Genomic DNA, 16,749 nt, shown 5'->3' on the forward strand with positions numbered 1-16,749 from the left:
ATCAACCATGCCTTTAACCACGTCCTTTCCCCCAGCCTTCTTTTTCTTCAGGAATTTGATGAGCATTCATTTAGCATGAAAGAGAGACAGCTGACTTCCAAGGACAAAATCCTTGGTTTCTTTGGCACCAAAAGGTAAGGAAATACTCAGAAGTTGCCTAGTAAAGGCTTCAGAGGGGACCTGCTATCCCACATGCTGCTGCAGTGCCTTGCTGTGACCAGTCCTAAAGGCTGTTGAGTGTCCCAAAGCTGGTGCCTGTGTCGAAGGGATGAGAAGCCAGATAGTCCTTGTAGCTCCCATCGATCAGTTTGTCCGCGTTGTTCTTGGCAAACCAGCACTCGACTTCCTGCTGCCCGTTGTAGATCCTCCTCTGCTTCCACACCACAGGAACCAGCCTCCCCTTCACCTTCAGGGTGTTTGTAGGGTTTGCCTTCAACGCCTCCGTTTGGTTCTGCCCGACCTCCTGACGACTTGTGTTTAGGGATTCCTGAAGGAGCTTGACTTCATGGCTCAAGAACTGACCTGCAGGGCGAGATAAAATAAGAGTCCATGACTGGCTGATTTGTGCCTGTTTATAAATTGCTGTGGTTTGGTGGTTTGTTTTGGTTTTTTGGGGTTTTTTTTTTTGGTAGGATCCATTTGAGGATTCTCAGCCTACGGATCTTCCCTTCAATAGCAGAATGAATCTTGTTCCTGTGATTCATTTAGAGGTTAGAATAAAACCCTATTTATTTTTTTTTTCCATGGGTCACTAAAGAGCTAAAGAGATTTTTTAGCTGCCAGTAGAGCTCCCTTCTGTGGGACACGGTTACTGGAGGTTAATAACCCACACAATGTCCATCAGCAAGCAAAAAGTCAATTTCTGTTCCCCTGCCTTCTTGGGAGAAAGTTCTTCTAGGCCAAACCTAAGTGTGGATTTAGAGGTTTGTCCATGAGAGCGGCCTGAGTCCAAAACCTCACTCCTAAGGGATCATCTCCTCCTTCACCTGGGGGTGTCTGAGTGGCACAGGAACTGTGGCAGAAGTTTTAGAGTTCTGCACCTGTACATGACCAAAAGCATCAATACTTCTCACTGGCTGAAAGAACACAGCCATCTGGCCATCTAAAGCCTAGTTCCTTCAAAAGGTGGGGGTGACTCTTCTTTCATTTCACATTTGAAAAAAAAAGGGCCACAAAAAGTTCTTGGGAAAGATTTGGTTTCTGTCTGTACTTGGGGGCATCAAGCATGTGTATTCTAATAGGAACTGTACTGAACAGTCATTAAAAGGGTGGGAATGTGAAAACCAGGCACAGCTGGGATAGGGAGAGAGAGCTCCTACAGGAAAAGACAGGAGAGGAGTTGGGGTTACTAGAAAGAGGGAAGTTGTTTGAGAGAGGATGTGAAAGTCTCACCTGGGAACTTAATCCCCACCTGCCTTGCCCCTTCCCTCCTGTCTCCGCTCAGAAATATCATTTTTGTCTGATTTACAGCTCTGCACCTGAGAACCTGCCACCTACCCAGCAGCCCGTGGGAGTCAGAAGAGAGGCCTTTGCTGTTGGAAATGTAGAACCCCAGGTGATTCCTCTGGTATGGGGCTGGCTTCTTGTAGTGGTGGATGAGGATGACGAAGCTGATAGAGTCGCGGATGGTCACGGTGATGTTGGAGTAGGCAGAGATGGACACCTCCAGGCTCCTGCTCCTCACGACAGCACTCCGGCCACAGGACAGGACAAGCCTCTCCCCATCATCCAGGATGACCCTCTTGGGTGTGATCTCCAGGTAAGACCTCTCTGGCTTATTGCTGAGGATGGTGATGGTGCTGAAGTAAGTCCGATGCTTCTTGTGGCCGTTGGGCGGTGCGGGAGCTCCAATTAATTGTCCATTCACAGTTACACCTTGCAGGAGAACAATCAGTAAGTGAAAGCTGGAACCCAGGAGCACAGAGCCACACAACAGCCTGAGCTGGAAGGGGCTCAGCAGGAGCAGGTCTGTTGTCTCAGTGACACAAGCCTTGTGACTGAGGACACGCAGGCTCGCCACCTCGTGCGCAATTATTTCACTTACCAGCATTCAGACGAGTACAATCAGTCTGTCACGGAATTGTGACCTCATACAGAGCACATCCATTTACCCAAGCTCAGAAATACTGGCCTTCTCTGCAGGCAGGTGCCCCCAGTCCCATTCAGCACAGTGTGCACACAGTGCCACAAAAAGACCCAATTCTGAGTATCCTAAGGGGCAGATCCCAGTGAGTCAATTAAAGCCTTTATGTGTCCACAGTAAGTTTCCCAGTCATTTTAATATTTGTTGTGACCTATTGTCCATAATACAGTGACTCACTTCCCACAAGCCTCTGATGACTGACAATTAAGGAGGAGGCTTGTTGCTAACCCAAGCTAAACCCAAGCCATTAACACTGAGATTAAATGTCTCCATATCCCATTATTCCTGAGGGGACCTCTCATTTCTGTCTTCAAAGATGCAAGGTTCTAGTGCTACAGAGTCTCAAGCTCATTCTGCATTTGAGCCACAAAATCATTCAAGCAGTATCACAAACGGTCTGTGAAAGAAGTTGAAGTGAAACATTGCCTGGAGCTGTATTTTGTATTTTTAAGGCACACATCAATGCAGAAATATGGGGGGTAGACCACTGCCACACAGAACAGAATCCTTACAAATTTATTGTGGGGTTTTGTAAAACAAGCCTGTGAACTGTCTCTGGTTTTGACGCCCCTTTCTCTCCCACTGTTGCCCTGAGCAGGACATAATCTGCTTATTAGCTGCCCTGCTTAGAATTCCAGATGGGATCAGACCATGCTTTGGCTCAGATTGGCTTGGGTGAAGCAGATCCTGAATCATGTGGGTTTTCTCAAGACTGTCATGACTCTCCAGCCAGTTTGGTGGTTTCTTTACTAAAAGAGCTGTGGCACTTGGGTGCTTTGCTCTGTCCTGAACCAAACAGTACTGTGAGTAAAGAGGGAAATTCCCACAGCAGAGCAATTTTACTGAGTCCAAACCTTTTATCTGCAAGCTGTGACTCTGTAACTGGGTGAAGTTGAACCACAGAAGAAACTTTTTCTAATTTCCTATCAATTTCTTGCCCGAGGCACCTTGGTGCTTGGTCTGCTGCAAGGCTTGGCCTTACACACTGATTTTCCTCCACAAGAAACTGCTTGACTTGGCTGCTCACCAGATTCCTTGTGATCAGAGACCAGCCTGAGAATGTCCCCTGGTTCTCCATCAATATTGAAGCAGACAGAGAACTTGCTGGAGGGAAAATCAATGACGAAGTGAGGGTCCCCATCCGCTGAGAAAACATGGAAAAAGAGACAAATGTGAGAGGCTCACACAAAACTCCAGCGTCCAACAGATTGCAACAAAACTGCTGTTTAAAGTGTGTTTGTCCCTGTTTTTTCTAAGTGCTCCTGGTTTGTTGTTTTTAGAGGGTCAGATGGAGTTTGCCAGGAAATGCCAAGTTCTGCTTTGTTTTTCGCAAAGATTGTTTTGTTTTTCTCACAGAAGAGGTTGGGTTTTCAATGACAACTCAAAACCCAAAACAGTCTAGATGAAAATCAGGATATTTTCTTCCCGGAATATAATTTTGGTGCTTTATGGGAATTATCATGTAGGTGTTTTGAATTCTTCTCCATCCTTTTTTGGCAAGCTACATCCCCACAGCACACAGAAATCTACTTTCTGACCAAGGGCTGCTGCATGGCTCCACCTCACACTGACCCCTCCTGGCCCTCAGTATCATATTGGGGCAGTCAACAGCAGCTGTTGATCCCACAATCCTAATTTTTCAACAGTCCTTGACCTATCATCAACTATCAGACAGCTGCCATTAATAAGGCAAGCCAAAAATGCCAGTTTCTAAGGTAAAACTGACCCTATCAAGAGAAATTCAAGTCAGAGTTCTTGATCTGGACTTATTCTTCAGTGTTTAATGTATGAAAAGTTAAGTTAAGGTGCAGGACAAACAGGAAAATTGTAAAATACTACAGAATTTTCTCTTTTTTCCATCTTCAATATCTTTTATATTTCAGCATTATTATTTTAAAAGGGTTTTTTCACTATTTCTAATACAGAGAGAATGTGTTTCTGTTTTACCCTAACCTGCAGAAGTCTCAAACATGAGGATTAAGAGTTATGGATCATCTGCCTTGGCCACACTCCTTCTCATTACTGATCCTCTCTGTATCTTGGGTTTGTTTTCATTTTATTCCCTACTCTGTAGGTCTGACAAACAGAATTTTGGCTGGTCACTTGGATGGTTATACCACAGCGATATGCATCTGAGGTTTCCATAAATCAGCCACTATTGTTTTGCATTATGAAAGGCATGAAAGCAGGCACTGACCTGAAGTTTTGGAGATTTTAATCCTCTGTTTATCTTGCCCTCTGCGCATACCTAGAAGTGGGGAAGGAAGGCTGTTACAGTTACTTACTGAGCAGCAGAAAGAGACATATTATAAAAATGTTCCCCAAATATTATTCAGAGAGCTTATGGGATATATATTCCTGCAGCCACTTTAAGTTTCATGTAGAACACCAATTTTTCTCCAATAGTTTCTACAGACCAGTAAGTGCTTCAAGGGGGTGAGTGAGTGGCCCAAAAAGTTTGCTAAAGGTTACCCAGCCCACAATTAGCAAAATTAATATGAAAATCTCAGCTTTACCCCTCAGTTCACTGTCTAGATCACCCCTGTGCCAAAGCCAGCCATGAGGCATTGCCCAGAAAGAAGATTTTTACCAGAAGAAGGTTATTCTTCTCTCATACCTGGTGGGGCCCTGTGCCCCTGCAGGCTCTGCACCTTTTCCCCGATGCCGTCAGTGGAAGGGCTGATAAACTCCTCCTGAGCTGGCTCCGAGTGGAGCCCAGCCTCTTTCATCTTCAGAACAGTGAAGGGGGTGACAAAATTGTAAGCCAGGGCCATGGACTTGGCTTTCTCCATCAATTTGTCCTTTTCCTGAATGTCATCGCTCTTCAGCCGCGAGTTGAGCAATTCCTTGATGGTGAGGTAACTCCACGCCCTCTCGATGTAGTTATTGTCCCCCTTGCCATCCTCCAGGCCAGGGACACCCCTGATGTCATTTCTGCTGGGCAGGTCGATAGCCACATCTGTTTTGAGGAGGATGTACTTCTTGGAGTTGCTGGCAGTCACCTCCACGTGGAGTTTGTCCGAGGTGCGGTTGATGAGTTTGCCGGCTATGATAATTTCGGAGCCATTGAAGTAGTTGGGGAAGAAATTCTGGGTGACCTGCTCCACGTCATCTTCAGGGTAATCAACACGGATGTCAGAGAGAAGGGGTGTCCCTATTTCATCATAAAACCTTAAAGCAAGGCACATTTTTCACATTGTTAGCGCTGTGTGAACACACTCTTACCCTTGTACACCAATAACGACACAGTCAGGTTATCTACGATGGCTCCTAAGTTGTCCAGGGGCATCAGAACCATCAGAAACCAAATTTAACTACCATGTCCACTTTAACTTGGCCTAGAAAAACAGGGGGGGGGGCTGTCTGCCCTTAGGGCTTTTCAAAACCTGAGTGGACAAAGCCCTGAGAACCCTCATCTAAATTTGAAGTTAGCTCTTCTCAGAACAGGAGGTTGGATTACAGGATCTCCAGAGGTCCCTGTCAACCAAAGTTATTCTCTGCCTCATTTTAGTCTTCACTGTTCCTTAGGCACCTAAGCAGAGTCTCTTAAGTATGTTCAGAACCATCCCAGCATGGCCTGGAAGTCACTTCCACTGTGGTTCCAAATCTCTGCACGTAGATATTTGTGACCACTTAAAAGTAAATTACTGGCTTCCAAGATTCGCAGAAAGCACCCCAGTTATTTTAAAAGGTACTTAGACGAGATGCTGTTACCCACAGGTTTCTAGTGGTGTTACACATGGTATCCCAGACCAGAAACTGTGAGGCCAAAATGTTAGGTCCACCAAAGCTGAAGAGATTCCAAACCAAAGCCTCTGAACCTCTGGAAGACCCCTAGATTGGGTTGGTCAGTGTAGGACAGGCGGGAGCACAGTTTTCTGAGGGCCAACAGAGAAAGAAAATCAAGAAGGAATCTCACCATGCCCCCGTGCATTTGACCCTGTTATGGAATTGTGGATAAATGAGGATATTTCCAAGGAATGGAGGAATTCTAGCTGCTAAGAGAGAGCACAAGAGAACTGGCACCAGAGAACTCACTTCCTCGTGGCTGATTTTCTGTTGGAGCAAGGCATGGCTTTCCTGCAGCCAGGGAGGTTAACCCTTTAATGCTTTGTTAACGTGGCCAGCCACACTTGTGACAACACCTCGCACCAGACAGCCAAAAAAACCTTCCCAAGGCTCAAAGCCCAAGTTTACAGTACTGTGTTTTCCCTACAGCAGTGTGCTTTTGAAGGTTCTTCCCAAGCTGCTCCAAGAATACCACATTTCCCATTCAAATGCCAAACTGCTCATCTCTTGGCAAGTCCTTTCAGTTTAATTTGGTAAATAAACAAAGAATTGGCCTCAGCCCTTTTTCTAGTTCAGGCTGCATTTATTTGACACATCTGGCTAAACAGACTGTCTGGAAGCTAAAGTCACACTTTCTGCTTTATTCTCTCTCCAAGGGAACCCAAAGCCTGAATTGGTTGCCTTTCTTTTAAAGTCTGTTTGAGCACTCATTGTCTTTCATGCAGAGACCTCACCAGATTTTAAAACATGACTAAATTAAACTTGAGGACTCTCTGTAAATTAACTTCTGGGTTGTAACAAATGGTGGAGATACACAACCTGTCTTAGAGTACAATTCAAGGAAGTATCTGTATAAAAATACAACCCGCTGAGCATTAAAAAAAAATTAAATTGGCACCCATTTAGGTTTTCCCTCCAACTGAGGTTTGAATTGGCCTCCAGCAGTGATTGTGCTTTTCTGTATAAATTTGGCACCAGGTGCCAAATGGGTTTGCCATGACTGAGCTTGATAAACAGGGAGTTGTTCATCAGAGAGAGGTGTTTGAACAAGTACTTGCAGCTCTGGGCTCCTGCAGCCCAGTCAATCAGAACATCCTCTATCTGCCAGGGAATGCCACTTGCTATCCAAAATTCATGTCCTGAGGAGGAAGTGACATGGGTGGAGTGACAGATGGATCTATAGAATTTAGTTTAGAAGGAATTCTTGTCCATGCATTACTGCCACTGGAGGAAAATGCTTGGATCTATTGCTCCAGAGGAGTTAGGCATGAGCCAGGAGAGAGATCAGTACTTAATCACCTTCTCCTTTCCTTTTCTGTGGTTAAAATATTAACATTTTGGGAGTGAAAGCCAAACATTTTTATTTGGAAACATTGAAACATTGCTAAACATTTTGGTCAGAGATCTGGTCACACATATTTCTGCTGTTCATTACCAGGGTCTCTCCCTGGACTGCAGCTCTCTCAGCACAGAAGAGGAACATAATCTCTGGTCCTACTGAAGCATGAGGATTTCAGGAAACTTACAAAGAGTTTGGGTCACAAAGAATGAGGAAATTAAGTGACTATATGGAATGATCTTAGCGTGTTTTTCCAAGTCAAATATTTTGGATCTTGGGCAAAAGGTTATCATTTTCAAAAAATAAAGAAATTATTTTTTTGCTCCAAATTGGAATCTTCATTCCTGATCCCCTCCATGCTGTTCATGTTGATTTGATGTATGAAATGCATCCCCTCCTCCTACCATCTCCCTGTGAGGAGTTGGGACCTGTGCCCTCCAGCTCTCTGGGTTTACATGTCCAAAACAATGTTCTGAATTAGGGAAACAAATGAACAAATGCTTTGTTCTGAAGGGCTGGGAGCTCCAGTACATCTCAGGGGGTCTGCTAAGGAAAAGGAAATTTTTGGGTAGACATTCAGAGTATCTGATCATACTCTGCCTCTCCCAACCAGAGCTGAGCCTCATGGAAACTCCAGTTTCTCTCCATATCTCATTAAAGGATTTTCCATCCCAAAATGCTTTCCCAGAGAACCCAAAGAACAGAAAAAGCAGAACAAACCCCTTGAGGTGGCTGGCTGCATCCTCATCCTCCTGGAAAAGCCTCGTCATGCCACAGTTCTCCAGCGCCATCCTCTCCAGCAGCTTGTGGTCCACGTCGTTGCCAATGCCGATGGTGAAGAGGCAGAATTTATCCCTGATGGCCTCCTTGGTGTTGCTGAGGATTTTGGAGGACTGTGTTTCCCCCACAGTCGGCCTCCCATCCGTGAGGAAGATGATCAGGGACACGCTCCTGGCGTCGATGTCGTTCTGAGCGATGTAATCATTCAGCAGCTTTGCCCCGGTCTGCAGAGCCCCGTTGATATTGGTGCCTGGGAAGGTACCAGAATGATTAAAGATCATTTCTCCTTCTAAGAGTGGTGTGAATCATTTCCCTGAGCGCCCTTCAGTGAGGTGACAGCTTCTCAGGACATCAGGATGTCCCTTTCTCAAGATGAAGACGCTTTAGCCCTTGCATTCAATTCAGCTCTGTTACTCAGAACGAGTTTGGCACAGCTCTTATGCATTGAATTATGAATTTCAGTTTGTCATGTGGAATTGCTGTTGAAGTCTCAACATACAACAATCAGCCTGGTAAACAGCCATACTATGTCTGGCTGGTACAAACAAAAATTGTTAAACTTAATTACGGCACTCTCCCAGATGATATCTGGACTAGGAAAAGTTCTGCTTTTTTTTTCTGGGCACAACATTTGGAGTCAGGAAAAAAGCTTTCAAATTGGAAAACAAGTGGATGGGCTCCTTCACACCCCAGGGAATACAAAGTTCAAAGGAAAGAGCTTGGTTAGCTGAGGAGTGTGTTTGCACAAAACAACTGGGTAGCGAAGAATAAAACTGCTGAAGTGGGGTGGGAGGGAGAAAACCAAGTAAATGAGAGAAAAGATGTACATTAGAATAGGCATGAAAAGGATCCCAGCCCACTGTGTGTTAAAAAAAAAAAAAAAGGAAAACAGGAAAATGAGAATGAGTACAAGTATTGCCTTTCTCCATGTATTTCTAGTCAAAGCACAGAGAGATTGGCTGTGGGACCTTTGCAAAATCAGCACATTGGGGTTGAAAACAGCTCTTAGACAACAAAGCAGGTGAAATGTGTTAAGAGCCATACACAGCTGACTCTGGGGGGGTTGGGTCTGGAAAGGGAGATCGAGGAAGGTTATCAACAGGGTGTGATAGAAAATCAGCACGAACCTAGAAACTCAGTGTGCACAGCTCCGGTGACTGCAGCAAGACAAGGAACAGGAAAGCAGCAAAGACTTCTGACAAGTCCTCAAAATCCTGATTCTATCTTCTGTACAATGGTTCTCAACCAAAAACCCTGCACCCAAATATTCTAACTCTCTCTTAATCTCCAAGCAGATCCAAAATTTCAGGAAGAACTTTTTCCCCAAAACCAGAGGAAAACCACGTCACGTAGCAGAGTGTGTAATTTTATACTCAGTTGTATCATAGAACTACCAAGCACTGAAAACTGCCTTTTGCCCCATGCTCAGGTATTTAGCAGCAGGATTTTTCTCCTATTTCTTTGGTGCATAAGTACAACACAGAGGTGTAACCACACAATGTTCTTTGTGTGTGCTCATTTTCAGTGGAAGATACTCAAGGAATAGCACCTTTATAGGGAATACACAGAGTTAGCCAAACCTGAAAAAAACCTGTGGTGGGGAATCACTGTGGAGAATCACAGTCAATAATTTCCTTTTACTTTTGTTCTCTGGCAGGTTCATGTGCAAACCCAGCTGGTTCCTGCACGGCTCTCTTGGCACTTCAGGAGTAAAAGCCTTTGTTCTCTGAGTTTAGTCCCACTATTGGTCATTATTTAACTGGGCAGGTCCCTTCACCACTTCCTAAGCAATTCCTCTCACAACACAAACAGCACAGCCAACCATCCTGTTTGCTGTGTTTTTCCATCAGGGGGTTTCCTCTGCTAGGAGTGGTCACTGCTCAGGGGCAGCCATGGGAAGGCCCTCCCTGACCTTCCACCAGCTGTGACCCCTTCCATGGGGAAGGGTTGGAATAGGTCATTTTGCAGCTCTCTGGGCACAGCTGCTGGAATATGTTTGACTGCAAACCTCACTGTAGTTGGAGATTTTTTTATACTGCTGTCCACAGCCTCACAGGAGAGCTATGAATCAAATTAAAACTCATACCTGCACTCTGACACTGTCCTGGGGTTTTCTCTGCCCACTTCCCTCCAGGCAACAAGGCACAAGTAAAAATGGCTGAGCAATTTTTAAAATATAATTTTGGTAGAAACAAGAGGACAGCACTGGGTGAGAAACTAACTCCAGCAGAAGGCACATCCCACAGCATGTGCTCCATCCCTGGGGTTTGCAGCCCAGACCAAATCATGAGCCTGCTTTCACAGAGCCTTTCAGAAACTACACAATAGTGGCACTGTGTGTCCTTTGCCAGGATATGTTTTCATCTGTGTCCTCAAGAAATAACCTTGGAAGCTTTCCCATTCCGAGGGTGTCACCAGATAAGCGAGAGAATGGAATCCAATTGGGTTTAATAAGTGTATGGAACCACAGACTAATTTTGGTTGGAAGGAACATTAAAAGTTCATCTTGTCCAAACCCCCTGCAATGGGCAGGGTCTGAGGGAACCTTCCCACCATGTATGCTAATAAAGAACACATAACCCTGAGTGGAGATGGAGGGACCCCCTTGTCCCATGACCTAAATCCCAATGTCTTTTTATTCCATATGCTCCAGGACCACATTCCCCACTCTTTGTTCTGTTGTAGTTGATTGGATAGCAGAGTTAAACCCATCTGTATCTCTGATCATACCTCCAGTGGGTGACATGTTATGGATGTACTTTTTGGCATCCCTGATGTTATTTGGAGTAACTGGCACCAGCCTGTCCTGCTGCCAGACCTTGATTCGGTTGGAAAAGCCAATGATATTGAAGTGGTCTTCAGGCCTTAGGTCCTGGAGAATTGTGAAGAGAGCTTCTTTGGTCTAGAAAGGGAAAAGAGAGCAGCTGTTGGTTTCTCTGGGTCTGGATTGAAGGCACTGGAGATGGCAGTTCATGTTCACACTCAGGTGTTTATTATTTCTTATCAGTAAAACAGTCTCACTACTGTGAGTTCAGCAGCTTTTCATTAGAGGGCACAAAATGGCCAACAATCTCTTGGTACAAGGACTTTTAGGACTAAACTGTCCAATTAAGAGCTGACATCTGGATTATTTCCCCTTTTAACCCAATAACTGATCCCACAGAGCTGCAATGGGGACTTTTCTGCCCAATTACAAAATGCCACCCAAACCCATGGAGAAGGAGGAAGAAGCAGCATGAAGAAGAAACCCAGGATGACACCCTGTGCTCTCCATCTTGCTTCCATCCACAACACACTAAAAACCCCAAACCCTCAATTTCTCACCAAGTAATACACCTGCACTGCTCTCTATAATCTATTGCACACTTCTGTGGATTCCAGTCTGTCTTGAAGTCTGGGAAACTTTCTCCATGGATGAGGGTCCAAGTCAGTGCTGCCCTGAGGGTCAGGGCACCCCAGGGCAGACACAGAAATATTCCCAGTGCCCTGGGTTTGCACAAGCAGCAGACACAGCTGTCAGTGTTTTAGTGGGTGAGAATTTAGTTTTAAGATTTTTACTGATCTTTTAGATATTTCTACACTGCCAGTTTGGCTAATGAAGAAAATTGGGATGTCCTTCCCTGTCTCAAAGCCTGATCTTTATGGTGCCAGGGGCTGGGCAAATATGAGACAACAAACAACTCTTGCCCAAAAAGTCTTGTGAGGCATATCTAGACCTAACTAAGCTTAAAATTCTGGCACCACAATTAGGATCAAAGCTCCCAGTGATTGGGAGAAGCATGCTCTGATTTAAGGGACACTGAATAATAATGACAAATAACTCATAGAGTTTGTCTGACACCCTCTAGACTGGCAGTAAGCTGCAAGTGGCATACATTTAAAACAGGTTACTTATAAGTTAAAAAACCAGTAACCATGTCAAAGGATGCACATTCTCTGTTCATAATTAGGATATTATTTGCTACACGTACACTAGTGAGTAGTTTCAGCAATTAATAAATATTTAGGTTAATATATTCAATTAACTAGATATAAAAAGAAGCTCTGATTCTACCTGCCTGTCAGTTTTGTACCAGGAACATTATTTTTCATCAATATGCCAACTGTTCATCATCCTATACAAACACAGGCAACCAGAGTGAGGAAAGCTGGTCACAAGATGAGTTCTTAGCAAAGGAGGTTAAGGATCCTGGATTCTGGGAAAGCCAGACCACTGAGGAATAGGCAAGAGGAAGACTGCAGAGGTGTCCAGCTCCCCTCAGTGAGACCAGCTTGGATTTAGCAGCCATGCAGCTGTGTTCACATGGAGACAGACTTCAGCTGAGTAAGACTCAGAGAAGTTACCCAAAAGCAGCCTCTGTCCATGCAAACATACCCTGTGTTTGGATGCAAAACACATGGGAGGAATATGAGGCAATATCTAGGCAGAGCAATCAGCAGATTCTCAGCTCAGCCCCCTCTTGGCCTCCATTAAGCCTTCAAATTCCAAGGAAAGCTATGCAAGAAATTATATGGTGGGCTCACCAAGGAAAATACGTGAAGGGCTTGTCCAGAAGAAATGTAGAAGTAATCAGCAGTGCTGGAAACCACATAAGCCTAGGCTTGATGTTGCTATGTAAAGACAGTTTGGAAAAGGGCTCAAAGGACTGATCAAGCTGTGTCATCAGCATCCCCCTGGATTCTGCATGGCAGATGATGATGCAATGATGCAAACAAATCTAATCCTCACAGCTGGGGCCTTGGCTCCCAGTCCACCTGAAATTAAGGGGAATATTTCCCATAGCTTCAAACATTCTGGAGCCAGGTCTGGAGACTCTCCCTGCCTGTTTCTGTCCTCTGTACAAATAATTTTCCTCTGCAGGGATCTCAGGCTTAATCCCTCCACTTGCTTAGCTGGAACATTCCTCCACGTCCCACCACCGTTTCACAGACAGGAATATTAAAGCAAATGCTGGTGGAAGAGATTCTTTCAAAGAGAAGGGGAGATTCCCATCAGGTTCACATCATGATGCCCACCAAACAAACCTTCACAAAGGGGAATTCCTGCCCCAAACATGGAGGCTGCCTCCAGTCCAACAGTCCACAGAAAATGGAAAAGCTGGGGGAAATAATCAGCTATTTGAAAAAGAGGGGAAGGTTTTATTCTCTCTCATCTGCTCTTTTACAACACCCTCTGTGTTGTAAAAATGCTTCAGACAGTGCATGACATCACCCTTCAGAGACACCCTCATCAACATCCCGTTTTACAGAGAGGAAAACCAGGCTAATTTGTAATTCTGTCAAGGTCAGAAAGTGGGAGGTTCCCAAAACTTGGGGTTCCCAGCCCTCAGTTCAGCCAGCCAAACCACCCCACACGTGCACAGGCAGCAATCACACAGCAGAGAAAAGGACTCTTAGGTTTATTCCACAATAACAAGGTTTGCCCCAGTATTTGTCCCTCAAAAAGTGGATCAAAGTAAGCAGAAAGTGAAAATGGAGAACCTTCCATCCTGTGTGTGAGCAGGCCTCCATGCCAAGCTCTGCTGAGGGAAGTTTGGGCAGGGTGTTAAAGCAAGGAGCAACGAGACCCCAACAACTCCCTACATACACATCCTCCCTCCACCCCACAAAGGACAGGAACAGAGGTTCCTAGAGGCAATGATTTCAAGAAAAACTCCCCAAATCTCATTATCTATATTACAGCTCTGATTATAATTAACACTGCCTGACCTCTCCCATTACAAAACCCCTCTCTTCAGTTTTTTTTTTTTCCAATTCTGTGAAGCTGCACTTTTCTCAGAGGGATTTATTGGGCCCAAATAAGCTCTGCTCTTTCTGAGAACAAGGCAAGAGGAGAAATAATCTTGCTTTGGCCTACTTGCAGAGAGGCTGCATCTCACTTCCCTTGTGCTCACAAATTCCTTTTGACATTCTTGCCTGTGTTCAGCCAAAAGAAAAGGAAAAAGTAAAACAACACAGAGCAGAAGTAGCTTGGTGTACACAGCATCCAAGCTAGAACTGCAGAGAGGATCAGGAGGGAACAGAAACACACATTCCCAGGAAACCCAGCACTTCCCCACACCCTCATACAGGGGCCAAATGTGGGTCTGGGACCATCTCTCTCTCTCCCCTTCTTTCATTTCCTCTTTGCTTTTTGTCTCATTTTCATCACTCCACGGAGCTTGAGTCAATTTTTCCTGGGAAAAAAGTTCTGCCATACTTTAATGGACATGCACTGACAGCCTGGATTCTGGCATCTGTATCCTGTGCTTGCCTCTGCAGCTGAAATGAAAACCCTTTGAATTTATGTGACATGCACACAAACATATGTACAAGTGTGTGTGTGTGCACGTGGTTTTGCTCCAAAGCAAACAGAGTGAGGGAGGCCATATGGTTCATTCTCCTGCAGCTTTTACTCCATCCTCAGCAAAAAAATAAAGGGGGGGATTCAGCCTTGCCAACTCAGTCATCAGGAAGCTGGGCATCACAGCTAATCCTGCTCCAGGCAGGGGAAGCCACCTCCAGGGGATAATCCATCCCATCTGTTTTGGGCAGGTTTTAGGGTGGGCTGAGTCACTGTCTGGAAGTGCCTGTCTCCAGGCATCGCCTTCAAGCAGGGAAGGTGGGACTCACCTCAAGAACTGATCCTGCCCCATCCTGAGCATTCTGCTTCTTGCTGGAGCCCCAAGGAGCTGAACTGTCTCTCCAGCTCTCCCAGAGTGCTCTGAATCCCCTGTCTCTTCCTATTTCCATCTCTCTTCCCAGCTCCTAAGGACTCCCAGGTGTGTCCTGAAGACCACACTTCTCATGGGGTGGAACAACACGCTTTGAAACCCACCAGCCCTCCTCAGCCTCTAATGGTTCATGAGAGAGATGTGACTTCCCCCAGATATCATCCAGCAGCTGGCAGCTTTTAATAAGGAGAATCTCTTGGTAAAAGTGAAATCTCTTGAAATCCAGAAGGACTCAGGATTTGAAGTGCAGTTGGTGCCCAGCCCTCTCCTCCCGTCTCCACCAGAGCCCAGGCAAGGCTTTGCAAAGCTCTTCTGGCTGCAGCTCCAGCTGGGATAGAGCAGCAGGCTTCTGCTCCTGGCCTTGCAAGGCCACAGCTGGAATTCCTCCTGGCTCCAAGGAGCCAAGGGCTGTGGCTGCCATGGGATTCCCAAACGGCTCTGCTGCCAATGGGGTCCTTGCAGCTCCACTCCCACCCGGCCCCACTGAGTCATTCCACTGAAATTCCTGCCAAAGAGGCAGAAAATTAACCATTGCTACCCTGCTGAGGGCCAGGTCGTTCCTCCATGGCTGTGCACATGACACTGGTTCATTTTGGAGATAAGCTGGACCCACTCACACTGAGGAAAAATGGTTTAGGGGTCCAGTGCCTCTGTGCCAGATGCTGCAAAGTGAAATGGTGAAATGCTTTTCCCAACATGTTTGCCTGGGGAGATGCATTTGGAGCAAGGATTAAAGCAGAGGATGGCAGGAAGCAACAATACAGAACAGCTGAATAAAAATCCTTTTTTACCATTTGGGAATGGTTTGTACATGTCAGAGTCAGGTTTTAAATGAGTGCTTTAAAAGAGGATAACTTGGTGGGGGGAGATTCTTCCATTTCCCTCAAATTAGCATGGATAAAATTGAGAGAGGTGAGAGGTGGAGACTGAATTGCCACTGCATTTGAGATGAGGAATTGTGCTGGTGAATGAGCTGCCAGCACAGCTGGAACCTTGGGCTGAACCAGCCACCTCCAGGGCTATGAAATGTCACCCCAAACCTGGAGCAGTACAGCCCTGGTCTACAGCTGGGGACAGGGGATGTGACCATGACTGCCAGGGAGTGAGCACAGTTCATGTCTGTGCTCTGTGAATGATGAGAGAGGAGAGAAGAGGAGCTCACTCTGCCTAAATTATTGATGTGCAAACAGTGTCTGCTCAAGTCTACAAGGCCAGAGACAAGCCAGCTCCCAGCCACCACCCTGACCTTCCTTGTCACCTCTGCACTGGCACCTGGACACTGTATTTTATACTGTATTGTACAATACTGTATTTGCAGGATGCCCTGATGAAGGAAGGAGTGATGAATCTGACTCCATGTTCTCAGAAGGATAATTTATTATTTTCTGATACTATATTATATTAAAGAATGCTATACTAAAGAATACAGAAGGGATAGTTACTCAATGCTAAAAAGATAATAATGAAAACTCCTGACTCTCTCCAGAGCCCTGACACTGCTTGGCCCTGATTGGCCATTGAGTGAAAACAACTCACAGCAGAATGCAATGGAACAATCACTTGTGAGTAAACAATCTCCAAACACATTCCACATGAGCACAACACAGGAGAAGCAAATGAGATAATTATTGTTTTCCTTTTTCTCTGAGGCTTCTCACCTTCCCAGGAGCAAAAAAGGGTGAAGGGATTTTTCCAAAAAATGTGAATGCCACATCACAAGACAGCTGCTGCCTGTCTGGTTCTTGCCTTGCTGCAGGCCCTGCATCACAGCCAAGGTGAGTCAGAGCTGTACCAGCCCCAGCAGGAAGAGCAGAACTCCCTCAGCTGCACTCGAGTTTGGCTGTGATCTGTCACCCTTGTAGCCAGCCCTTGGAGTTAGCTCTGACAGACCTCATCTTGCTTAAACACTGGTGGAGCAAAGCATACACACTCTTATGGGAAAGCTGAGAGCCTTCAGCCTTTTTTTGGGGTCAAAGATCTGCCTC

The 16,749-nt window shown here is 45.5% G+C and overlaps 1 protein-coding gene across 1 annotated transcript in view; it reads right to left on the reverse strand.

Moving 5' to 3' along the window:
- Positions 1–223: 223 nt before the first annotated feature.
- ITIH5 (inter-alpha-trypsin inhibitor heavy chain 5) overlaps positions 224–16,749 on the reverse strand; it is a gene marked incomplete at both ends in the record, with an annotated part of 47,304 nt that continues 30,778 nt past the window's right edge. The window contains 7 exons of the mRNA XM_084206648.1: positions 224–522; positions 1,498–1,875; positions 3,171–3,287; positions 4,341–4,391; positions 4,761–5,314; positions 7,992–8,301; positions 10,782–10,953. Coding sequence (XP_084062774.1) covers positions 224–522; positions 1,498–1,875; positions 3,171–3,287; positions 4,341–4,391; positions 4,761–5,314; positions 7,992–8,301; positions 10,782–10,953 — 1,881 coding nt within the window. The remainder of the gene's footprint in view (positions 523–1,497; positions 1,876–3,170; positions 3,288–4,340; positions 4,392–4,760; positions 5,315–7,991; positions 8,302–10,781; positions 10,954–16,749) is intronic.

This window comes from Fringilla coelebs (genome assembly GCF_963513975.1).
Source record: "Fringilla coelebs genome assembly, chromosome: 5".
Lineage (NCBI taxonomy): Eukaryota > Metazoa > Chordata > Aves > Passeriformes > Fringillidae > Fringilla > Fringilla coelebs.